The sequence below is a fragment of the Pipistrellus kuhlii genome, unplaced genomic scaffold (genome assembly GCF_014108245.1).
Source record: "Pipistrellus kuhlii isolate mPipKuh1 unplaced genomic scaffold, mPipKuh1.p scaffold_m20_p_35, whole genome shotgun sequence".
Lineage (NCBI taxonomy): Eukaryota > Metazoa > Chordata > Mammalia > Chiroptera > Vespertilionidae > Pipistrellus > Pipistrellus kuhlii.
Window position 1 is genome coordinate 5,597,882 of NW_023425535.1, and position 26,304 is coordinate 5,624,185.

At 40.8% G+C, this 26,304-nt stretch overlaps 1 protein-coding gene across 20 annotated transcripts in view; it reads right to left on the reverse strand.

The window, feature by feature from the left end:
* CCSER2 (coiled-coil serine rich protein 2) overlaps positions 1 to 26,304 on the reverse strand; it is a 153,434-nt gene that overhangs the window by 31,550 nt on the left and 95,580 nt on the right. For 11 of the 20 annotated variants that reach the window (XM_036461178.2, XM_036461177.2, XM_036461174.2 and 8 more), the window contains 2 exons: positions 24,008 to 24,203; positions 4,545 to 4,628 (listed from right to left, as the gene is read on the reverse strand). The exons of 3 other annotated variants lie outside the window; for them this stretch is intronic. In XM_036461178.2, the coding sequence (XP_036317071.1) occupies positions 4,545 to 4,628; positions 24,008 to 24,203 (280 nt within the window). The remainder of the gene's footprint in view (positions 1 to 4,544; positions 4,629 to 24,007; positions 24,204 to 26,304) is intronic. 6 more of the 20 variants (XR_004992058.2, XM_036461180.2, XM_036461179.2 and 3 more) reach the window with 1 other exon arrangement.

The following is a 26,304-nucleotide window of genomic DNA, read 5'->3' on the forward strand; positions in this document are numbered from 1 at the left end:
CATGCCCTTGACCGGAATCGAACCTGGGCCCTTTCAGTCCACAGACCGATGCTCTACCACTGAGCCAAACCGGTTTCGGCTACTTGCATTTTTTTAAAGGTCACTCTGAGGTCTTTGGCATTTTATGTAGAGAGTAGAAAAGACTAAGAAAGCAAGCGAATGATCTGTATGAAGCTATTTCTGAAATCTACAAAAGAAATGTGATATATGAAGAGGAAAGAATATCTGAGCGATAGCTTTTTGAGGTAGAACTCATAAGGTTTATTAATGGATTGGTTGCAATTGTCTGAGGGAAAAGAAAAAAAGTAAGAATAATTTTACATTTTTGATTTGAACAAGTGAATAGAGGGCTCTTTCTATGGAGCTGGGTAAGAGACGAAATACCTGTGTTTCCCCGAAAATAAGACATCCTCCAAAAATAAGACCTAGTGCATGGAAAAATAAGACATCCCCTGAAAATAAGATCTAGCGCATCTTTGGGAGCAAAAAATAATATAAGACACTGTCTTATTTTCGGGGAAACAGGGTAGCAATTTGGTAAGGGGTGTGAGGAGATTAAGCAAGAGCTTCCTTGGTCTCTGACTTTTGTCAACTGAGCAAACTGGAATTTCTTTGATCTGGCAGAGAGAGGAGAGAAATCATGTGTTTATTCCCTATCACATTTCTTTTTTGTTTGTTTGTTTGTTTTTAATCCTCACCGAAGGATATTTTTCCAATGATTTTTAGCGAGAGTGGCAGAGAGGGAAAGACAGAGAGAAATATCAATGTGAGAGAAACACATCAATTGGTTGCCTCCTGCATGAGTCCTGACCAGGGCTGGGGTCTGGGAGGAGCCTGTAACCAAGGTAAGTGACCGGAAACGAACTGGGACTTTTTGGTCTGCAGACCTACACTGAGCCAAACTGGCTAGGCCCCTATCTTAAAAAAAATCCTATATAATAAAAGGCTAATATGCAAATTGTCCCCTCAGGAATTCGAATGGCCAGGAGATCTACTGCTCACTATGACCACCAGGGAGCAGTGCAGAATGGAGGAAGGCCCCAGCTAGCAGCTGGCAACTAGGGGAAGGAAGGCCCCAATAAGCACTGATTGAGGGCCAGACCTAGGGACAAATTTCATGAAATGGCCCTCTACTAATATTAACAAAAAATAAATAAAATTCTGTTATGTATACTGAAATTGGAAAACTCTTTATCCTACCTAATCTTACCTAGTAAAAGAGTAATATGCAAAATAACCACCACTCTGCTACACCCACAAACCACACCCACCAGCCAATCAGAACAAGTATGCAAATAAACTCAACCAAGATGGCTAAGCCACAGAGAGCAGGAAGGAGGCTTGGGTGTCCTAGGCAACGGAGAAAGCCAAGCTTTCCTCCTGCCCTCCACTCAAAGCTACAAAGTTTCAATTATAGAAGATAAACAAATCCAAACAGAAATGGCGGCAGACATGGAGCAAGCAGAAGGCTTGGCTCCACTCCAGGCTACAAAGTTTCAATTGTAGAAGGTAAATAAATTTTTGATACCAGGGCCTCTGCTTGGGTCCTGAGAGGGAGTGGCTGGCCTGAAAACCACCACAGGCCCCTTGCTCAGGCCGCCCCACACCCCAAGGGAACCCTCACCCTGATCCGGGACGCCCTTCAGGGCAAACCAACTGACCCCCACCCATGCAACAGGCCTTTATCCTATCTAATAAAAGAGTAATATGCAGATTGACCATCACCCCAACACACAATAGCTGCCCCCATGTTGTCAGAGAGGCTGCCCCCATGTGGACACAAGATGGCCACCACAAGATAGCCAGTAGGGGAGGGTAGTTGGGAGGGATCAGGCCTGCAAGGAAGGGCAGTTGGAGGCTATCAACCCTGCAGAGGAGGGAAGTTGGGGTCAAACAGGCTGGCAGGGGAGCAGTTAGACATCAATCAGGCTGGCATGGGAGTGGTTAGGGGGTGATCAGGCTGGCCGGCAATAGTGGTTAGTGGTAAATTAGAAAGGCAGGCAGGCGAGCAGTTGGGAGTCAGCAGTCCTGCATTGTCAGAGAGATGTCTGACTGCCTGTTTAGGCCCGATCCCAGTGGACATCCCTCAAGGGGTCCCAGATTGGAGAGGGTGCAGGCTGGGCTGAGGGACAGCCCCCCTCCACCCCCGTGTATGAATTTTGTGCACCAGACCTCTAGTTATATATAGAAAAGCTTTCCAGTTGAAATAAAGAGTTTAGGAATTTGAAAAATTCATAAATCAAGACCAAAAAAAGACAGATTGCAGATAATGAAAGATATGTTTTAAGCTATGTGGCAAATGATGCTATTAAAAATAATAACCATATTTAATTACATAAAATTTTAAAGCATGTATACAATTACCATCAAAGTTAAAAGCTGGAGAAAACCTAAGCAAACATGACAAAGGGTTTATATCTCAGTTCAGTAAAAGCCTGTTCAAACACATAAAACCATTTTCTAGGCTCCAAAAGACTAAGAGCCAGTCCTCACAGTATATGTCACTGGCAAAATGTTCTGTTTAACTTGGTGAAGAATGTAAAATAAAGATATTATTTTGTAAGTGTTAAATTTGAGAAAAATACCCAATGTGACTAACAAGATTGCAGGAAAATATGGCAATTATAAGATACTACAAAAGACAAATGTATGGTTATCCAAGATTCATAAAAATACTTGCAGTCTTTGACATTTCTAGGAATCTATGCCAAAGAAATGGTCCTATGTATGAGAAAACTTACAACAAGGTATTATCTGAAAGTTTACAAATATACACCTGTCCTATTGGGAACAATTGAAATTCAACTTGATGGAGTACTAGTTAGCCATCACTCAGTCAGTGTTAAGTTCTGCCACTGATGGAGGAAAGGACTCCAAAATGAAATCAAAATACAATTAGTAATAACATTGATAAACATCATATACATAGCACTCACGATATGACAGGCACTGCTCTAAGGATTTTACACATAAAGATCAGCAAAGGAGAATGCAACTGGGGATGGGTTAGCTCCAGGAGAGCTTTAAAGAATGAGTAAAATGGCCGAAACCGGTTTGGCTCAGTGGTAGAGCGTCAGTCTGCGGACTGAAAGGTCCCAGGTTCGATTCCAGTCAAGGGCATGTACATTGGTTGCGGGCATATCCCCGGTAGGGGGTGTGCAAGAGGCAGCTGGTCGATGTTTCTCTCTCATCACCATTTCTAGCTCTCTATCTCTCTCCCTTCCTCTCTGTAAAAAAATCAATAAAATATATTAAAAAAAAAAAAAAAAAGAATGAGTAAAATATTCTGAAGACACAGGAGTGTGACAGGTTTTAGGGTGAGAGAGGCTAAGCATTATAGACAATACAGAGATGAGGACAAGCACAGCACATTTGGAGAACTACAAATGGTGCCATGCACAAAAGCTGTGGTGGGAGCAATGTGGTTAGTTACTAGGCAATGGCCAGATCAGAGGGCCATGAGTATCAAGTATGGCCTAAGCCAGGAAGTGACACATGAATTTGCAGTTGAGATGTCTTTGACAGCTGTTTTGAAGACATACTTGACAACATCCACAACAAAACTAGACCAGGAAACTTATTGTCAAAATGTAATACTCCAGACCAGTAGAAACCTGACACACAACAGTGATAACAGAGGTGAGAAGGGAAAGGAATAAAATCAAATGAGAAGATTTTGGTGATTCGCTGGATGTGAGAGGAGAACACAGAGGAGCAGTCAACAGTGACATCTGAAGGAGTGACATGAGGAATGGAGGCCTAACGGAGTTCTTATATTGCCTTTTTCTGACACTTTCTCTTGCCATGAGGACCCCTAATATTTCAACCAAGTGAACAAAACAGGGATGGCCTGTTGGGTGAAAGACTATAGGGAGAGGAGCTACAGGCCCCGGGCAGCGAGCAGAGGCAGGAATGAGCCCAGCTGAAACCAGGGAAACAACCAGCGGAACCCAGCATGAAGTTCTAAAATCCAATCCTATCTAACAAAGAGGTAATACGCAAACTGACATCACTCCAACACACAAGATGGCCACCCCCCATTTGGACACAACATGGCCACCACAAGATGGCTGGCAGAGGAGGGAAGTTGAGGGTGATCAGGCCTGTAGGGAAAGGGCAGTTAGGAGGGACCAGGCCTGCAGGGGAGGATGGTTGAGGGGGACCAGCCCTGCAGGGGAGGGCAGTTGGGAGGGACCAGGCCTGTAGGAGAGGACAGTTAGGGCCCACCAGGCATGCAGGGGAGGGCAGTCAGGGATAACCAGGCTGGTTGGGGAGGACAGTTAGGGAAAATCGTGCTGGCAGGGGAGTAGTTAAGTGTTGATCAGGCTGGCAAAGGAGTGGTTAGAGGGTGATCAGGCTGGTAGGGGAGTGGTTAAGGACAATCAGGCAGGCAGACTAGCAGTTGGAAGCCAGCAGTCATGGATTGTGAGAGGGATGTCTGACTGCCCGTTTAGGCCCGATCCCAATAGTGATCCATGCATGAATTTCGTGCAGTCGGTGTCTAATTTTAGTAATAAAAAGAATTTTGAAAAATTCAGCATGACCTTGTATAGTTGATGGCCATCTTCTGGTTCCGGGCTAGATGGCAATGATAGCTGGATATCATGCAATGATCCACTCCCATCATGCTGTCAGAAGGAAGAAAAGGAAAATAGAGATTAATACATAACTGCGGGCATTCAGTTACCTTAATTCATCCCAGACTAAATGCTAGCACAGCAAAGAACAAATAGAAAACAAATTGTAGAAATGGCCCTTTCATCTCTACGCACTTGTAGAAGGAAATGTGGAAGAGCACGCCTGGCCAGGTGGCTCCATTGTTTGGAGTGTCATCCCATACATCAGGACACATACCTAGGTTGTGGGTCAAGGAGCATATGGGAGGCAGCCAATTGATATCTCTCTCTCTCTCTTTCTCTCTCTCTCTCTCCCCCCCTCTTCCCTCCCTCCCTCTTCCATTTCCTCTCTCTAAAATCAATAAAAACATATCCTTGGGTGAATAGTAAAAGGAACAAAAAATTTTTTGAAGTGGGAAAAAAGAAGAGCTAGGGCAAGAAAAAAAATTGTGAAAATAAATAACATAATATACTAGAGGCCCAGTGCATGAAAATTTGTGCACCTGGGGATGGGGGTGAGTCCCTCAGCCTGGGCTGCCACTTTCTCACAGTCTGGCCTCCCTCTGAGGGAGGTGCTCAGGCAGGCTGATTAGGGGGTGGTGCTGGCTGGCAAGTGGCAGCTCCACCCCCACCTCCTGCATCACCCTCCACTGATGTCCCCTCCCTCTGCCCGCTGGCATGCGCCTTGGCTGGCCTGGCGCCACCTGCTTGCTAGCCCCACCCCCCCTACCCCCGCCAACCAGTCATTATGCTGTTTGATCGATTTGCATATTACACTTTTATTATATAAGATGAGTAGGCAAAGCAAAACACCACTGAAACTTTTAGAATGGGAAAAGAAATATGACAAATTTTCTAAAGAATTTTAAGAGTCTCTCACCTATGAAAAATGTAAAATAAAAGTCAAATTAAATCTGCTTTGGTTTAGCTGTGGTGTTTGGGGGGTATAAACGAGTCAGAAACAGTAATATTAAGTAACTCAGCAAGGATTGGTCATAAAAACCATTTGATTAAAAATACTAGATACAGAGTATATATTCTGCATCTTCTATAAAGTCTTAGAACAGGCACAACTAACTAGTGGTGTCAGAAATCAGAGAACAGAGACTGACTCAAGGGGAAGAGGTCACGGGCTGGGAAGGAGCACTGTGGAGCCACCAGGGTGATGGAACCACATGCAGGGGGTGTGGTCACGTGCTATGCAGAGCCCCAGCTGTAGACCTAAGTTTGGTACAAGTGAAGCAGTACTGGACGTATGCTACACCTCAATTTTTAAAATTTGAAAAAATTTAATTTTTTGTCCTTAAACACAATAAAGAAAATGACAATATAATATTAAGTCCCTTGCCAAAATGGTTTGGAACAACCAGCTAAGAAATGCATGTTCAATGATTCGAGACAACCTCAAGAACGATGGCCAATGAAGAACACACCTGGGACATGGGGAGAAGCTGAGCCCCTCACCGAGGCAGGAAAACTGCACCATGTTTGCTCAGATGGTACTTAGCTGCCTTGGGAAACCCAGGGATTTGACAACCTTCAAGGAGCAATATGATCCCAATCTTCCTCAGACATATCTGTCCTAAAGGAAATCCCCCAGACCATGGAAACGCCTGGCATTGAAACAAGAGTGCCAAACAGGAGACATAAGCATGAAGGTCATCTTCCTCTTTATTTATTGTGCTGTGCATCTACTAAATCAGTAGCTAAAGGGATGGGGCCAAGGAATGTCGTAGATAGAAAAGTTCAATTGGTAATACTGATTGACAGTGAAAAAAATAAGTATTTGCCAAATAAATTCCCAGCATAAATGACATTTATTGGTGGTATCATAGGGACATCCAGAATTTGACTTGAAAGGGGAAGCAATGGCCTAATAAATAACAAATATTCTTATTCTCAGAACAACACCTTTAAAAAAAATGTTTTTCTACACGTGTTTTTAAAAAGAAAAATTTTATAAGACTCATGTCAGTAAAAAGTTCAGCTCTGCTGTAAATGAAACCAGGCCAGGCCTACATACAAGAATATATAATATTTGAGAAAAGAAAGGGACTTTAAAATTTGACTTAATTTCAAACATCGATAGTATCTTTCTGCCCATGTAAAGCAGGAACCTCAAGGAGTGAGAGACACACAAGAGCACACATTCTGCCTTGAGCATGTGTGTAGCTGTGGAACTAAACAGGAGACCGGGAAATATGAACATCAACTTTTAGGGGGAAAGAAAACCGGGAGTCCAGGGACTCAGATGACACCAGGGAGGTTGTGAAGTACCAGGAGCTCAGGAAAGCGACTCCAGAAAGTTGTGCCTGAGTTTCTTGGTTCTCCCATGAGTAGCACTTCTGCGATCTGATTCTAACATCAGATCAAAGACTGAGCATTGAACTAAGACCACTGCATAGGACCCGAACTAACCTCTGCCCAGTGTACACTCAGAACATAGCTGGAGAGTATGGCAGAGGCTTTGAAAACAGAACTGATGTTAAAACCACAATCCCAAGGTGGCTAGGTGGACTTGTAGCCTCAACCCAAGCAAACTGTTTGCCAGCTAAAAAAAAAAAAAAAAAATCAATATTCTCCAGAGCATTTAAACAAGATGAAGAACCAAAATTACTCAACATACAAACAAGGGAAATATAAATTCACAGGAAAAGACAGTCAACAGACATCAATGCCAAAACAAAATAGATATTGGGATTAATTGGAAGTGATTTTAATAGAGCTATTATAAGAATTCTCCAAAAGTAAAGTAGATTTTTGAATGGATTAAAAGAGAAGGTCTCAGTGAAAACGAAAAGTGAAAACAAATGGAAAATTTAGAACTAAAAAGACTTAATAACCAAAAACTTAAAATACATGAGATGGACTAAGTACCATTAGTGATGACGGAGTCAACTTTAAGGCAGATCAACAGAAATCATCCAACCTGAACAACAAAGAGATAAAAAGATTGGCAAAACCAACCAACCAACCAACCAACCAACAAACAAAAAACCCCACAAACAACCCCCTCCCCCAAAAAATAGAGCCTACTAAGAAAAATATATTTGAAGAAATAATGGTCAAACAAATATCTAATTTGGTGAAATTCATGAACCTTCACATTTGAGAAGCTCAATTTAAAAGAATAGAACATAGACAAAGTTTGCTCTCTGAACATAAAGGACTTTACCCAAACACTTGGGAGAGTAAACAGAAACTTCTAAATCACGCCTGAGTCAAAAGAAGAAGTCTGGGAGTAAACAAAAAAAGTACTTGGAATTGAAGGGAAATGAAGACAACTAAATACCAAAATTTGTGGAATGCAACTAAAGCAGTGCACAGCGAAAAAATTATTGTATGAGATTGTATGAGATTGTTTATATTAAAAGAAAGGGTGTTAACTCAGAACTGGAGCAAAATAAGCCCAGAATAAGCAGAAAAAAATAAAGAGCAGAAGTTAATGAAATTGAAAATCAACAAATAGAAATCAATAAACCAAAAACAGGTTCTTTGACAACTGCAAGGCCTCTGGAAAAACTGCCCAAGGGCAAAAGACAGAAAGCACCTTCAGACCCTTGCAGGGACACAGAAGACAGAAATCAGGCAATGGAAGCAGAAATATCATTATTGATGTGACGGGCATTAAAAGCTAGTAAGGCAATAATATTATGAGTGACTAAGCACACAAATTTGACAACTTATATGAAATGAAGAAATTACTCAAAAACTACAAACAAAACTCATCCAAAATGAAACAGTTTGAGTATATCTATAATTATTAGTGAAATTAATTCATAGCTTAAACCTTCCTTAAGAGAAAAATTGAAGGCAGATATTTTCTGGCAAATTCTTCCAAAATTTAAAGAAGCAATATCAATTCTGTACAATCTTAGAGAAAACAATCAAATTAAATTACTCAAATCAATGAATGTGGCCAACATTTTCCTGATAGCAAACTAAGACTCTCTAACAAGATTATAGGTCAGTAACACTCATGAACAGAAAAACAAAAGTCCTTTACAAATTCAACAATATATAAAAAAGATAAAGCATGAACAAGCAAGGCTGATGCTGGGAATGTAAAGCTGGTTCAATAGTTGACAAAGAATGTAATTTACCATATTAAGAGAAAAAAAGGCCAACCCAACAGATACAGATAAAGTTTCTGAAAATGATAAAAACTCAGCAGCAAAGTAGAAATAGAAGTTGCTCAACCTGATGAAATTCTTCTAAAATAACCTACAGTTAACATCATATTTAACAGTAAAAGATAATGGTTTACCCCTAAATCCAGGAACAAGGCACTCCTAGTCACAACTGCACTCAAGTTTCTACTCACTGCAATAAAGTGTGTGTGTGTGTGGGGGGGGGGGGGGGGGGGGGGGGTGAGACAAGTAGGAAAGGAATAAAACCATCTCAAGTCAGACAGTATAATTTTTGTTGTAAAAAATTCCCAAAATATCTACAATACTACTAGAATTAATTCATGATTTATGAAAGTCACAAGATATATGACCAATATACAAAAATCTACTATCGATATGGCAGACTACAACTAAAAATTACAGTTTTAAAAAATGACTCAAATAAACCCAAATCTACAAAACAAAAGACAAACAAAACCAAGAAAAATCAAAATCTAAAATTTAAAAATATATATCTAGGTACAAATCTAACAAAATATAGACAAACCTTCTATATTAAAAACAAAAATATTTGATAAAGAAATCAGAGGTGACCTAAGTAAAGAGGCACACTGTTAATATATTAAAAGATAGTATTATTGAAATGTCAATTCTCTTCCATATTTGCTACAGATAAGTACCCTCCCAACCAAAATCCTAGAATTTTTTTTTAAGAAATAGAAAAGCCACTTCTTAAACTTATCATAAAAGAGACATAAAAACTAAAACAATCAAGCAATTTTGAAAAGAAAAACAAAACTGGAGGAGTCACATTACTTCATCTCTTGCATGACCCCGTCCCGTAGGGCTTGATGGGGGACCTCAGGATGCACCCTCAGCCCCAGTGCCAGGCTGGGGACCTCAGGCCACACTCCCCCACCTGGCAGGGCTTGACAGGGAACCTCAGGCCACAACCCTGCCCCAGTGCTGGGCCAGGGGAGGCTGTGCCCCCTGCCTGGCTGGCTTGATGGGAGACCTGAGACTGCACAACCCCTGGTGCCAGGCCGGGAGACCTGAGGCTGTGCCCCCCACCCAGCACTGGGCGGGGGATCTGAGGATGTGCCCCCTACTCCCAGAAGGGCTAGACAAGGGCTGCATTTTTTAAGTGTGTGCGGGGACTTGACTCTAGGACCCATGGTGCGCCCGAGACACTAACAGGAGGGAGCTTGTCATATATATTTTACTGATTTTCTTTCATCTCTGACACTTCTATTATAGAGACAGGACAAATAGCAATATTAAAGTATTTCCTCTAATTAATTCCCTTTTAATGTGCACGAATTTCATGCACTAGGCCACTAGTAAAATGAATAGTAATCAAGAGTGTGACATTAACAAAAGGACAAACACTGTCTTAGGATCAGAATAGAGTCCAGAAATAGACAGACACAGACATGTTCAAGGGCACTTCTGACAAAAATACAAAGGCAATTCGATAGAGAAAAGGACAGCTTTTTCAACAAATGATGCTAGAATACCCATATGCAATAAAATTAATTTTTCTCACACTTCACAACATATACAGAAATTCTCAAATCATATTTTAAACCTAAATGTCAAACTTAATACTATAAAACCACCCCAAATAAATAAAAAATCTCTCTGACCTTGGGTTGGGCAAAGATTTCTTTTGAAGGGGCACAGCCTCAGGGGGAGTGGTGAGCACAGCAATGGGTTATAAACCCACTGTTATAACCACAGGTTATAAAAATGTACCTAGATATATTTCTTGGTTTAGATATGTTACCAAAAACATTATCATAAAAATTTAATAAATTTCATTTCTGCTCTTTGAAAAACTATCAGCAAAATGAAAAAGAAGCCATAAATAGGAGAAAATATTTGCAATAATTCAGGTAAAATACTTAGCAGAGTGACTAACTCATAGAGAATGTTTATAAATTGCTAGCTATTTTTAAACAACAGTAACAAAAATAATGAAAATGTGGAGTTCCAGAATATTTAACCAACCTTATTAACTTAACGGTATAAAGCTGCCAAAAGTGCATTTCGTTTTTCAAAATATTTGTTAACGGGCCAAAGAACAAACACTTAACAACAAAATCTACAAATGGCAAATAAGCATAAGAAAACATGCTCAAAATCATTACTCAAAAGGTAAATGCAAATTATAATGGTATCATAAGATACCATTGCACACCCAGGAGAAAGGCTTTTGAAAAATTCTATCAATACCAAGTGTAGGCAAGGATGCAGAACAACGGGAATTTCTAATTAATCATTAGTGAGAATGCAAAATGACAACCACTTGGGAAAACAGTTTGGCAGTTTCTTAAAAAGTAAAGTGTACCCTTTCCATACTACTTGGCAATCCCAGCCCAGGTATTTACCCATGAGAAATGAAAACATGCATTTCTGTGTGTGTCTGTGTGTGAATGTTTATAGGGCTTTATTCCTAATTGCCAAAAAGTGAAATGAGTAAATAAACTAGGATACATGCATACAATGGAATACTACTCAGGAACAAACAGGAACAAGTACTGATACATGGATCAGCATGAATGAATTTGAAATGAATTATGATAAGTGAAAAATACTAGACTCAAAAGGCTAGAGTCTTGTCTACTTATGTGACAGTCTTGAAAAGGCAAAATTACAGAGACATAAAACATATCAGCAATTGCTAGGAGTCAGTGAGTGTAGGGATCAACTATAAAAGGGGGAAAATGAATTTTTTGAGGATGTGACTGTAAAAACGACATAATTATATGCATTTGTCAAAGCTCACAGAATGTACAATTAAAAAGGCTACATTTCACTGCAGGGAAATTATACCCCCACAGTACTGCTAGGCTGAATCATGCTCCCCCAGAAATTCAAACTAACCCAGAACTTATGGATGTAACTTCACTTGGAAATCGGATATTTGCAGATGTAATCAAATTGAGTTCATCCAAGATGCCTGAATGCTTATGAGACAGAAATTTGGGCCCAGAAACACAGGTAACATGAAGGTCCCAGGAAGATGGAGCAGAGGGGAGGAATGAACCTACAAGCGAGGAATGCCTAGGACCGCCAGCAGCCACCACAGGTTACAGATTCCTCTCCTGGAACCAGCAGAGTGCATGGCCCTCATAACCCCAGATTCCTATTTTTAGCCTCCAGACCGTGAAGGAATGCATTTCTGTGGTTTATGCACCCAGAGTGTGATGCTTGGTTATGGAGGCCCTAGAAAACTAAGAATTGACTTTAAAAAAAAAATGAAGCAAACAAAAAGAAATTACATATAAATCTCAACAATCAGAAAAACAAAAGTGATAATACCAACCCTATCTAATAAAGAGGGAATATGCAAATTGACCGTCACAATGTCAAAGATGGCTGTGCCCACAGCAGAGGCAGGGTTTCCGTAACATAAGATGGGTGAGCCCACAACGGAGGCCAAGTTTCCATTAAGGAGCCTTAATGAGCAATCAGCAGGGACCTGCGGCTGCAGGGTGCTGGGCAGGGGCAGGGGACCTGAGGCTGTGCCCGCTTCCCTGGTGGCAGGCTGGGGGACTTCAGGCCGTGCCCTCTGCCTGGCAGGATTTGACGGAAGGACCTCAGGCCGCACCCCTGCCCAGTGGGGATTGATGGGGGACCTCAAGGTGCACCCCCAACCCGGTGCTAGGCTGAGGGACCTCAGGCAGCTCCCCCAGCCCTGGGACGGGGTACCTCAGGTTGCGCCCCTCCCCCCCCACCTCAATTGGGGACCTGAGGCTGTACCCCCCACACCCGGTGGGGCTTGATGGAGGAACTGAGGCTGTGCCACCCTCCCAGCACTGGGTGAGGAACCTGAGGCTGCACTCCCTGCCTAGCAGGGCTGGACAGGGGACCTTAGACCATGCCCCCACCCAGCAGGGCTTGATGGGGACCTCAGGCCACACACCCCCACGGGGCTTGACTGTGATCTCAGGCCACATCTCTCACCTGGGAGGGCTTGATGGGGGACCTCAAGGTGCATCCCCCTGACCTTAGCCTGGGCTAGGGGACCTCAGGCCACGTCCCCCGCCTGGCAGGGCTTGATGGGGGACCTCAAGGTGCACCCCCCTGACCTTAGCCTGGGCTAGGGGACCTCAGGCCACGTCCCCCGCCTGGCAAGGTTTGATGGGGGGCCTCAAGGTGCACCCCTGCCCCAGTGCTGGGCTGGGGGACCTCAGGCAGCTCCCCCATCCAGTGGGGGTTGATGGGGGACCTCAGGCTGCGCCCCCCACCCCAACAGGGCTTGACAGGGAACCTGAGACTGTACCCCCTCCCAGAGGGGCTTGACAAGGGTGGGGCCGACTGGGTCTAGGTCTCACGCAATTCTGAGGCACTGTGGGTAGGCGGGGACTTGACTCTGGGTCCAGCAGTGTGCCCAGACTCTCACAGGAGGAAAGTTTTCATATACATTTTACTAATTTTCATTCATCTCTGACCCTTCTATTATAGAGAAAGGGCAAATAGCAATATTAAAGTATTTCCTTTAATTAATTCCCTTTTAATGTGCACGAATTTTGTGCTGTGGACCATTGGTATTATTATAACAAGAGACAAAGATGAAAAGTATTAATAAGGGTAAACAAAGACTTTAATTGGTGATCAGGAACAATCCACCAAGATGTACCAATCATAAAAATTTATATACAGTAGTTCCCCCTTATCTGAAGGAAATACATGCTAAGACTCCACAGTGGATTCCTGAAAACTGATAGTCCTGAACCCTATATATACTGTTCTTCCTCACTTTATAAATCATGTACAGTGGAGAGCTTAACAACTAGTAATAACATAGAACAATTATTATACTGTAAAAAATTATGCAAATATGTCTTCTTCCTCAAATTATCTAGAATTTTCCATTTAATATTTTTGGACTGCAATTGATCACAGGTAACTTAAACTGAAGAAAGTGAAACCACAGATAAGGGAGCATTACTGCTCTAGTAAAATTGCCTGAAGACACTAAAATAAAAATTCACAGCATTAAAAGGAGAAATGGAAAAATCCATAATTATAGCACAAAGTTTTTCTCAGAAATTCACAGATCAAAGGTAATTATTTAGTAAAGATAAATAAGATATAAGCACAACAATTAAAAAGCTCAATAAAATAGACATTCTGCTACTGCAAATACAGAGAATAGACATTTCATTCAAACACACACCCGCAGTTACAAACACAAGCCATGCTCTAAGCCAGAAAAGGTTGATAAACCACAGCCCATTGGACAGACCAGCTGGATGCCGATTTTTCTTACAGTTCATGAACAGAACGGTGTTTAATTTCTAATGGCTGCATTTTAAATGACTTCATGAATATCTACATAAAAACCTCAGTCATGCCTCTTGCTGAAAAGGCTAAAGTAGTTACTATGTGGCCCTCTAAGGAAAAGTTTGTTTTTGTTTTCCCTTTTTCTTGCTTTAGAACATAAAAAAATATCAACACATTGCAAATAATTTGTATCATAGATATTATTCTTAATTAATGTATTAAGATTAGAAATCAATTGCAAGTGAAAGCCCCATACACCAGACCAATATTTTTGAAAACTGAAAATCAATGTTCTAAATAAAATAAATTTATAATATAGCCAAAAACAACTGGGCATTATTAATGTTTAAATTATTGCTATGCCTCTAAAAAAAAACACCTTCTAATTTGAGTCTAGCAATTTATACATAGGAGATAAAAAAAACTATTCCCATCAAAGCATAAGGATTTAAAGAAAGGAATATGATCTCTGATGCATCAATTAATAACACCAGCTCCCTCCAAATGCCTTTGGCACTGACCAACGATAGTAATCTCTATTAAACCGTGACTAAGTTGAAAAGTGTCTGAGCCAAAATAAGGAAACAGTTTGAGAAAAGCATCTTTAAGGATTACAGGGGATAATGAAACCTTAAAATAGAAGACCTCTTTTTTAAAAAAGTCTGAATTACAATCATGCATGCAAAGTTCATGATTCACATTACACATACTAAGGAACTAACACTTATTGAACACTGATGGGTGCTGTTGTACAGATTTTGCATAATAAATGCAAAAAATATGAACAACACATCACTGTATAAAACATGAGCAATCCAGTTTCAGCAGTTTGTGTAAACTCTAGTTAGGATTTTTAAACTCTAAATGCAGGTAACCTTAAGCTAATTAAATGTCAGCATTTTTATTAAAGATTCAAAAAAAAAAGATAAGCCTTCCTTTATTCTTAAGAGTATTAGGGGACTACTATCAGCAAATGATTTCCACTTTTTGGACACAGCACATAGGTAAACTTTTGTTCTAATAACCTAACTGTTATACATATTAACTTGCTGATAAATCCTATAACAAACTCCATCTTACCCATGTGGTTCTTCTATGACTTTGCAAAAACTGGGATTTTCCTATGAGTTCCAGAGCAGCTACAATGGACATGGATACTTGAAGTGACTAACAACAAAAACCTGGCAGTGCTGACCAACCTCTGCTGACAAGCATCATCAGTGATGTCAACAAAGCTGCCTTATGTTTCAGATCTGCTGCAGCAAGTCACAGGAGGCATCTTAGAAAAGGGATTCGTAGGGGTGTCGAACTCAATCAGAGAAGGGGCCAAAATCTAAAATCCAGCCTAAATCGCGGGCCGAATGGTTTACTGAACAGTCATAAACTGTCATTGTGATGGAAATGCAGCGGAGTGCAGTGATGACAGCGCGGTGCAGGCCACATTGCAAGGCCTGGCGGGACGGATTTGGCCCGTGGGCCTTGTGTTTGACACATGTGGAGAGGAAGAAGAGAGATTCGTATTTTCATTTGCTTTTCAAAAATTAACTTTAAAAATATGGTTGAAAACTGTATCATATCACACAGAATCTGGAATGTGCACTGAGAGTAATTTTTAAGGAATGCTGTAAAATTTTAAGGAATGCTGTAAAATTTTAAGGAATGCTGTAACACCTATGGGAGTTAAAACATAATGATTCAAGCAACATTAGAGAGGCTTTTAAAAATGCACTCATAAAGCCTAATTTTAAATAAGCTTTTCAGAGATTAGATGATTTTAACAAATGGTTGAGACAAAGACATTTTTTAAACAGAAAAATCTATCATGCATTAAAATTGATTGAAATGTTGTGGTATTTGCATAGATGTGTAATATATATTATAAGCAAACTAGAGGCCCAGTGCACGAAATTGTACACTGGTGGGGGGCAGGGCCCTCAACCCAGCTTGTGCCCTCTCACAATCTGGGAGCCAATGTCCAACTGAAGACTTAGCACTGCCACGGAAGTGGGAGAGGCTCTTGCCACCACCACTGCACTCTCCAGCCATGAGCCAGGCTCAGGGCTTTTAACTGAGTGGTGCTTCCCCCGTGGGAGCGCACTGACCACCAGGGGGCAGCTCCTGTGTTGAGCATCTGCCCCCAGTGGTCAGTGCATGTCATAGCAACTGGTCATTCCTTTGTCCAGTCAATTTGCATATTAGCCTTTTATTATATAGGATATTATTTAAAATTTTATTTTGTTTAGATTTTTAAAGTAAATAAAAGTATTTTATTTGTACATATCGAATCAGGATATCCTTTCCAATAGGTTTCTTGTGACACTTAAAAATATTAGCTGCAAATTTCTTCTAACTTAATAAAATTTCTATATTTAATCAAAATACTCAACTCTTCAAACATATGAATTTACTATAGAATAAAACAAGTAAATAATTGATCTTTAATACTGAGTTTTTCTCAATATTTACTTTAAAATCCTCCTGTGTCCAATTGTTTTCCAGTGGACACTTCAGCACATACTCTGCATTGTCTATTTCCTCCTGCTGCTCTGTGTTTCTATTGATCAAATGAGTAAATATATTAAGGAAAATAGATACCAATTTTCTCCCTGTTGGAGAACAGTTATAAATATGGAAAAGGAGAAATGCTGTCTTTAGACTCAATTAAAGGTATGAATATAGCTCTTAACAGATACAGATATAAAATATAGTCACAATATGCAGACAGACACCCATAACACACACATACACATCTTAAACGAGCTCAACGGCACTGACCCCTACCCTCCCCCACCGCCGACAATAGCAATAAGCACAACTAGCCTCCAGATCTTGGCTCCCAAATACCATTCTTTATTGGGCTCCGTGGGGGAAATGGCTGTTTCCCGGTTGGAACAGGGGAAATACTAAATAGCCTGGCACCTCTGGAAAGACTACTCCAAGAATATGGGCACTAGTCAAAACATAGAAGCCAACTGAAAAAACTCTCAAATGCCAAATCTTGGGCAGTCTGAGCATCATGATAAATTATATTCCCAAATTATAACTGATTGCATAAAATAAGAAACCACAGGACATAATATAAATAAACCATTGAATAAAAATTGACAAAGAATGGGATATTTATATAGTTTCAAAATTCTTCCCTACAAAATGCTAATTATATAGGGGAAAAGTAAGGTCACAGTTAATAAGGCTGGCAGCAACACCGTTATCAAGTGGTCAATGCCAATATCACTTTAGGATAAACAGCCATTAAGGACAATGTAGCATTGTTAAAGATGCAGAAACCAAATGCAAGCATTTATACAAATCCAAAGGGAGAGCATTCTGTAGAATGACTGGCCCATTACATACAAGTGTCAAGGCCATCAAGCCAAGGGAAGGCTGAGGAAGGACTGAGGTTTGAAGGAAACTAGATGGGATCCTGAACTAGACCTTGCTGCTATAAAGAACGTTACCAGGACAGATAGCAAAACCTGAACAGGCTCTGAGGACAGATGCTAACAGTGCACCAGACTTGATTTCCTGACAATGTAGTGGTTATATAGGAGGAAACCTTTTTTCAGTAGGAAATGCAAGCGATACTTGGGGTGATGTGCTTCAGCAGGCAATTTACTCTCAGTGATTCAGAAAAAATGTTCATGAAACTTGAAGTGCTTGCAATGTTTTTGTAAGAATGGAAAAGTTTCAAAAAGTTTTATATTAAAAAATAAAAAATAAATTTCATTCATCTCACAAAGGGTATCGACATAAAAGATATAGTAGATATCACATTTAATAGACAACCATGGAAAGCACGCCTGTTAACTAAGTTCAGGAACAATCCAATATTATACTGGAGTTCCTAGCCAGTGGATAGGCAAGGAAAAATACAAACATTGGAAAGGAAAGACATACTATCATTACTGCAGATTACATGCTTATATAAATTTAAAATTTTAAATAAATCTAATGATAAGTTATTAGAATAATAGTTGTATCAAGGTTACTGGATATAAATTCAATAAAACCCTGTTTACTGACTACATTTCTGTACACCAACAACATTCCATTAGAAAATAGCAGCACTTACAACAGCCTCAAAAACTAGAAATATATCAAACAAAATTGTTCAAGACTTTTAAAAGAAAATAAATATAAAACTTTATTGAAAAAAATGTAAACTAAACCAATGGACCTATATCACATTTTTGGATACTAAATCTAAATATTCCAAGATGTTAATTCTTGAAATTGTCCTATAGATTCAATGCTATTCCGATTAACACCCCAAATGAGTTTTTCAAAAGACTGGACAAAATGATTCTAGCATCTTATGAAAAAGCAAAAGACTAAGAATAGCTGAGATGCTTTAGAACAAAAGCAAGATAGGGAACCATGGTGATGTATTATCAACTCTTATAAAAGCAATGGTTAGATTATGTAATTTGTCTGTGGGATAGTGTCACATAAATATTTTTAAAGAAAAGTCATCTTAGAAGGCACTATTATATATTTCTGTATTTTTATCCCCCAAACATGTAGACAGGCTATGAATCATAAAGAAAATGTCACCAAAAAAAATGACATCATGCTTTTCTCATTATTCCACCTTAGATTTTTCATCTCCTCTCCAAGGTCAAAGCAGATGCTGAATATCCTACCTAATAAAAGAGTAATATGCAAATTGACCATCACTTCATTACATTCACAAGCCACACCCACCAGCCAATCAGAGTGAGTATGCAAATAAGCCCAATCAAGATGACTACAGCCACAGAGAGCAGGAGGGAGGCTTGAGTTTCCCAGGCAATGGAAGAAGCGAAGCTTTCTGCCTGCTCTTGCCAGCTTAGGCCTCCACTCAAGGCTACAAAAAAGGTAAACAAATTATAGAAGGTAAACAAATCTAAACAGAAATGGCGGCAGCCATGGAGCTGGAAAGAGCAGGCTAATATTGCCCCTAACAAAGGAGGAAGCAAACTTTCTGCACAGCCTGGCTGACCCAAGCCTGTGCTTAAGGCTACAAAGTTTCAATTATAGAAGGTACATAAGTCCCAATAGAAATGGCTGCCAGCCATGGATCGAGCAGGAGGCTTGGCTCTGCTCTAGGCTACAAAGTTTCAATTGTAGAAGGTAAATAAATTCCAGATACCAGGGCCTCCTCTTGGGTAGCCCGGGGGGGGGGGGGGGGGGGGGCATGGCGGGCCTGCAACCCATCACAGGCCCCTTGCCAAGGCCTTCTTATTCCACAAGGAAACCCCAACCCTGATCCGGGACACCCTTCAGAGCAAACCAGCTGGCCCCATCCATGCACCAGGCCTCTATCCTATTTAATAAAAGTGATATGCAGATTGACCTTCACTTCAACACACAAGATGGCTGCCCCCATGTGGTCAAAGATCCTGTCCCTATGTGGATCCAGCAGGAGAGGACAATTGGGAGGGACCAGGCCTGCAAGGGAGAGCATCTACCCGCTAATGGTCAGTGCACATCATAGCAACTAGTCGACTCTCTGCCCCCTGGTGATCAGTGCACGTCACAGCGAGTGGTTGAATGGCCTTAGCATTTCATTAGCATATTACACTTTGATTAGTTGAACAGTCGACCGGTCACCTGATGATTGGACACTTAGCATATTAGCCTTTTATTATATAGGATAGATCCCACTATAAATGCAGCATAGATGCTTAATTATTTCCTATTAATAAGTATTTTTAAGGTAAGCAGTTATATTAACTCTAAGTGTATCAAGTGAGCACTGCTTTTACTTTTCTTTTTTCTTTACTCATGGGTTTTCCCTCAGTCATTGTGAGAAGTGAAGAACCTTTACCTTTGCTCATGCTGATTCCCTTAATCTAACCCCAAATTCTTCACCTGATAAATTCATCTTCCAGTTTGTATTCTCTATAGTGGCATACAGTTAATGTCTTCATCTCCATTCCAGAGTAACCTTTTCTCTCTTGCATAAAGATACCTCTGATACAACATTTGATTGCATATCTTTATCACTCCCTGGACTTGTCTTTCACAGGTAAGAAGAGTATCTCACACTAGTGTTATACAGTTTGATTTGTAGATCAGTTCTGGTCCACAAACTGCTTCCTGCCTGAGAAACAATAAAAAGCTTGCACCAGACTATAAATAGTCACTAAATACAGTTTAGTTTGGCTTAATTTTTTTTTTTTTTTTTTTTGCCTTCGGTGGTAAGAATTTGTGAAAGAAGGATGAAATGTGTTCATTTCTATTCTGGCAAGTGCTACTTTAACTCTCAATGGACCTGTAACAAACACTTCATGTACAAGCTATAATGAATAGCACTGTCCAATCACTGATTTACCCTTACTGCCAGGAACACAAAAGGAAGATGAGCAGCTGCTGTAGAGAGAGAAGTTGGTGTAGCAGTGGGAGTCATGGGCAGGTCTAAAGAAGGTGTAGGAAGAGTTGCTGCATCTGGCCCTTTCTGCAACCAAAGAAGACCTATAATGCTGGCCTCTGTTTTTGAGGTAACCTAGTCCTCGTTTGGGTGTATTATTCCAGCCCATTTACCTAGTAGCCTGGAAAGCTGCTAGTTCTGAGCAAGACCCAGAAGGCGGCTGTGCCAGCTGCTCTGCCACATGGGCCCTGTGGTCTAGCAGTGGCGGTGGCAGAGAAGGACACCGTCTTCCCAGGCTTCTGCAAGTGCAGCTCAGTGCAAGCCCTTAGGAGTGAAGCCCTGCCAACCTCTGTCGGGAACTGCTCTCCTTTGGAGACACAGCTCGTGGCTTGCTGCTGGGTCTTAGTAACTAAATGCTTAACCTAAGGCCACTCAGTTACCATCAAGAACTAGGTATTATCTGACACACAAAGCCTAAAGTGGAGTGTGCATAACAAGATTCCATCATCAAATGCAAGTGGTACAGCTGTGCCAGGGCCCAAGTAGGCCCTGAGGAAACAAGTAAGTCACATGAAGAAGTGGCTCAAATGCCCATGTTTCCACGCCTGCTCCACCCTTCTCTCTCCCAGCCGCTCTCCGCTCTCCGAGGAGTTCCCTATGATTAGCTGGCAGAGCATCCTTGGGGCTGGTGTACAACACACAGATGGCACCCGGAAGTGGACAGTTGAGCAAGCCAGCCTCTTTCTGGGACACCCAGAGGAACAGCAGCGAAGGAAATCCTGTGGGCAAAATCTCAAGCAGTGCATCTGGTGTTCACTTTACTCAGAAGGAAAAATGGCCAGAGGTGCAATAATAAACCAACTCATGGCTGCGGTCAATGGTTTGCTTTCTAACCTGAGGACTCACAGCACAAGCTGCCCTGGAACTCAGACAGCAGAGGGCAGGGGGGAGGACAAAGTGCAGTTTGCATCACACTGTTGGACAGTGAGCCAGCAGTCTTGGCTTGTCGAGACAAATGGCCAGCGGTGGGGGGAAGCGAGACTGCTTTTCACTAAGCCTCTGACACTACGTGAATGTTTGTAGACTGTATATTTATCACACTAAACTTCTTTAAAATTTAGTAATATTAAAAAGGAAAAAATTAAGAGGCAGTTATATAAAATCTTGGATTTATTCAGCTTTTAACATCTATTAGCATTTGTGGGAAATTTAAGCATGCCCTAAAAAGATTTTGCAATTTTCTTCTCAAAATTTCATTGTTACTGTGTAAACAAAAAGTCAATTGATCAATGTGTACTATCTAAAATTTCAGAGTAATGCACAAACCCATTAAGAGATTCAGTTTTTCATAAAGTGTCTCGAAAAACAGCTTTCTATTCTTATGGTACTTATTCTCTAAATTACCTAACTTCTCTCACTATTAGAGGTGGCCTGGTCTTATTAGCTAATAATATGTGATCATGCTTCATGGTTTCTTATTGTGTGTGTGTGTTTTAAATGTAATTTACTGATTTTTTTTACAGCGAGGAAGGGAGAGGGATAGAGAGTTCGAAACATCGACAAGAGAGAAACATCAATCATCTGCCTCCTGCACACCCCCTACTGGGGATGTGCCTGTAACCAAGGTACATGCCCTTGACCAAAATCAAACCTAGGACCCTTGAGTCCACAGGCCGATGTTCTATCTACTTAACCACACCAGTTAGGGCAAGCTTCATGTTTCTTCACAATAAATCCAAACACAAAAAAGCTACCAACAGGCTAACTCAAAGGAGACACTGAACATAGTTTAGCTATTTCCCACCCTTTCTATGTCTTCTTTCCTTTGTCTCTAAAGCTCCTGATCAGAAATCTTCTCTCCAGACTGGCAAACAGAGAAATATTATAAAAACTGGTCTACTCCTACTACAATTAAACTACATTCTAAGCTCTATGTCTGTATATTTCAAACTTGAAATCCTTTCTGTCCTGAAGAGTCCAAGAATGGGATATCTGCATGTTCTCACTCCCAGCCTTAGCACAGAAAGGTCCAATATCTATAAGCATGGAGAAGAGTAGCCCAGGAAATCCATAATCAAATAATATAAAATAATTTACATGACAGTAACAGAATATACTAATCATCATTGGTGACATAGCAGAGCCATATTTCACTTCTGAGCATATGGCTTGAGTTTGGTTTTATTACCATCACAAACTAACACGTGGTCCCTGCTCAGAATTAGCTAGAACACACAACCCTGAGGAAGATGAGGAAATAAGTTGAGCAAGCAAGCCAGAATGTTCTTTATCAACATTAATTTAAGCAAAATTTGACAAGTCTATAAAACACAAATATAGATTTAAAACTAAAGATATCCACATTTTGAAATTAGTATTTTATTCCTAAGTTTTCTGCTATGCATCTGACCTTGTCTCTTAAGTGTTACATGTTCAAACAAAAAAATGCTATCGAATCAGAAGCCAGATTCAAATATCAGCTCACTCCATATCTTTTGAGAAGTCACATCACTGTTATTAGTCTAGATTTTCTCGAATAAAAAAATAAGATGGAGAAAGATTAAACCTGAAGGTTTCTAACAAAAGTACAATTATATGATTACTAGGGGCCAAGTGCATGAATTCGTGCATGGGTGGGGTCTGGCCAGCTCACCCTGATTAGAGCTGGGCTGGCAAAGGTGGGGAGGGAGGTGCGAGGGGGGCAGGGACAGGATGTGGGCAGTTGGCCAGCTGGCCCTGCCCCCAATTAGGGGATGGGGAGCTGATCAGGGGTGGGACCAGTCTGGGGGAGGGGCTGCAGGCTATTCGCTGGCTGGTCCCGCCCCCAATCAGGAAGGGGGGCCGATTGGGAGCCAGGCTGGCCTGGGGGAGGGACCGCAGGATGTTGGGGGTGGGACAATTGGGCCAGTTGGCTGCCCCAGTGCACGTCATAATGACCAGTCATTCTGGTCGGCCCAGTCACTTGGCTTCTATGTATATAGATGTAAATAAAAACTGCTCTTTCTTATTTTCCACTTAGCTGAAATTAGTAGCCGTCAATGATGACAGAAAGCCTACTATGTTTCAGGTATTAAATCTCTCAATTTAAAACTACTGTTTCTAATTCTCTCATAACCTTACAGTGCAGGTACTATAAAAATAAGGAAACAGAAGCAGAGATTGGCTAATCCAATATTACACAGTTCATAAATATTGGGGACTGTATGGAGACCATATACAAATTCTTATATTTTTTTCTTCCACAAAAATTTCTATTGTGTACTATTTAAAAAAGTATTTTTAATATACTTTATTGACTTCAGAGAGGAAAGAAGAGGGAGAGAGAAATAGAAGCATTAATGATTAAGAGAACCATTAATTGGCTGCCTCCTGCATGCCCCCCACTGGGGATCAAGCCTGAAACCCAGAATGTGCTCTGAGCAGAAATCAAACTGTGACCTCTTGACAGGTCAACCAAAAACACTGAGGCACACCAGCTGGGCTATTAAGTACCATTTACAAGTATTATTTTACATAAATCTAAATAGATATTAAAAACCCAATTTAAAAATTTTAAAGTAATGTTAATATATCTTGCAACTAAAAATATCGAGTCAAAATGTTCATTATATACTCACCTGATGTAGCAGACGTTTCAGTTTGAGTAACTGAGTTTTTACAGCAGTGCAATCCTGGACCATGTGCCGGAGGGTCATCTCATCCAGTATCACTGTGTTTTCAGGTACATCTACAAACATTCTCTGAGCCTGGAAAAAGGGGGTCCCTCCATAGCTTTCAAAATGACCCAAAGGAGATTCTCTGTAGGGAGAGCCTCTAGAAGGGCAGGAGAAGTTGGAGGTAAAAGATATACAACACAAATTTCAGAAAAAAATAAAGGTAATAAAATTACTGTAATGAATATTATAATTGACTTATCATTATCACAAAGCCTTTGACTTTTACTCACCTCAGACCCTGAATTTGTTTCCACTGTAAAGTCCAATCAGTTCTAGTTGCACTGCTCTTCCCTTTTGTGTATTTTACACATTGGCTGAATAAACCTTATTCCTTAGGAACATGAATAGAAACAAAAATCTTTGTGGAAAGGCCTTGCCTGGAAAAATATTTTTCTTTTTTCCACACTGATTGCCTCCTTTTTATCTGTTGACTTTAATTGGCCTCTTCAACATAACTTTTTTTTTTTTTTAGCCCATAACACTACAGGACTCCTATTTCTTGAAAGTCCCAGTAGACAGTTAAGTTTTACACTGTTGACAAATTATTTTTTCCAATAAAGATTAAATAAGATTTTTAAGTCTTCTTTCCTAATCTTAAACTACATTTTAAAAATCCACTGTAAAAAAAAAAAATTAAACTTTCCTTTAGTTTCATACAATACACATTCTGAGTAAATTAGAATTTTTTTGTTTGAACATTTAAGACTAGGGATAATGTATTTTATGGATGTGGAAAACCATATTTCAATCAGAAGTCATAGCTACAGCAATTTAAAAAGTAGTGCATTCACAATACACATAATTCCAGTTGGTTCTTATGTTAAAACAAAAACATGTTGAAAAAAATGTTCTTTACAATATACTGTAATGGATATATTTTATGAGGATAAAGATAAATTCCTGATGCAATGAATTTGCAAAACTCATAATGCATTAAATTTCAACCACATTAAAAAGAAGAAATGATTTCTGCTAAAATTTTCTAGCTTTGAATAAATATTCCCAAATCTCTAAATTCTCAAATGCTCAATATAAGCTTTGTTTTCACAACATTACTTTTCTCTGAACACCCCTACTGGTATGGCTACCAGAAGTGCCAAGAGGCCATCAGAGCTAAGGCGATGCAGCTGTGCCCTGAGAGGGCTTCTGCTGGGCGGCAGGTGGGCCTACGCTCAGCCCTGGGCTGCATGATGGGAAGCAGATCCTTGTTTCCCAGGGAGGTCAGCGCCCTGTGCCAGGAAGAAAAGGAAGAGACCACCTTCCCACAGGCTAGAGCCGCACCCCCAAGGCTGGTGTGTCTGAACCACTGGTGAGGCCCAGGAGCACAGTGCAGGCCCCTGGGCAAAGAAGCAAGGACATCCATACTGGAGGCAGACGGGCCTCTGGACCCCAGAAGCCCCACCCACCAGATGTGGGGCTCTGCTGTGCTGAGCATCTTTCACGTTGCCAAGGGCCAGGCAGGGACAATGACTGCCATTGGCCTGCACCAGAGAACCTCCAGGGAGAGCTGTGACCAGCACACCCAGTGGCCAACTTGACCTCATGGAGCAAAATCCAGTGGGCTCCACAAAGGGTGAACACAATTGGCACTAAAACCTATGGAGGGGAACACTTTTTATTTTTAATATTTTCTTTACTTCTCTTTTATATTTCATTTACAAAATTTGTTTCCTCTCTTTTCACTTTTGTCACCATTGTAATTAGTTATTAATGTTAATAGGATTGAGGCAAAGGGTCTGCTGGACATAAGCACGGTCACCTGGGCACTGCACCTGGGAGCTGCAATGCTGCACAGTGCATTCCTTGCAAATCACTGGGGGAAGGGGCCCAACCAAGGGGAAGATGAACGCTCGCACAGTGAAGACGAGGTGAGGTAGGGAAGGCACTTGCCTGTCAGGCTAACCTGGAACAAATATAACTGGCTGGGGTTGGAGCCACTGCAAGCCTGTGAAAATCTGGAATACAAATACAAAGGAATTCTTTCTCTCTAGTTCCTCTTGGTTCCTTGCACTCGCCTGTGCCCCTTCTGTAACCATGTGGCCCTGGGAGCTGCATGGCCCACAGCCAAGCAAACCCCACATGCAATGGAGTGTAGCTGGAACACAAGCTAGCCTAGTGTTAGCAGGACTGGACTGTGCAAATGCAGTGGAAAGTCTGGGCAGCGGCTTCAAATCCTGCTCTGCTAAAGACAAAGTCAG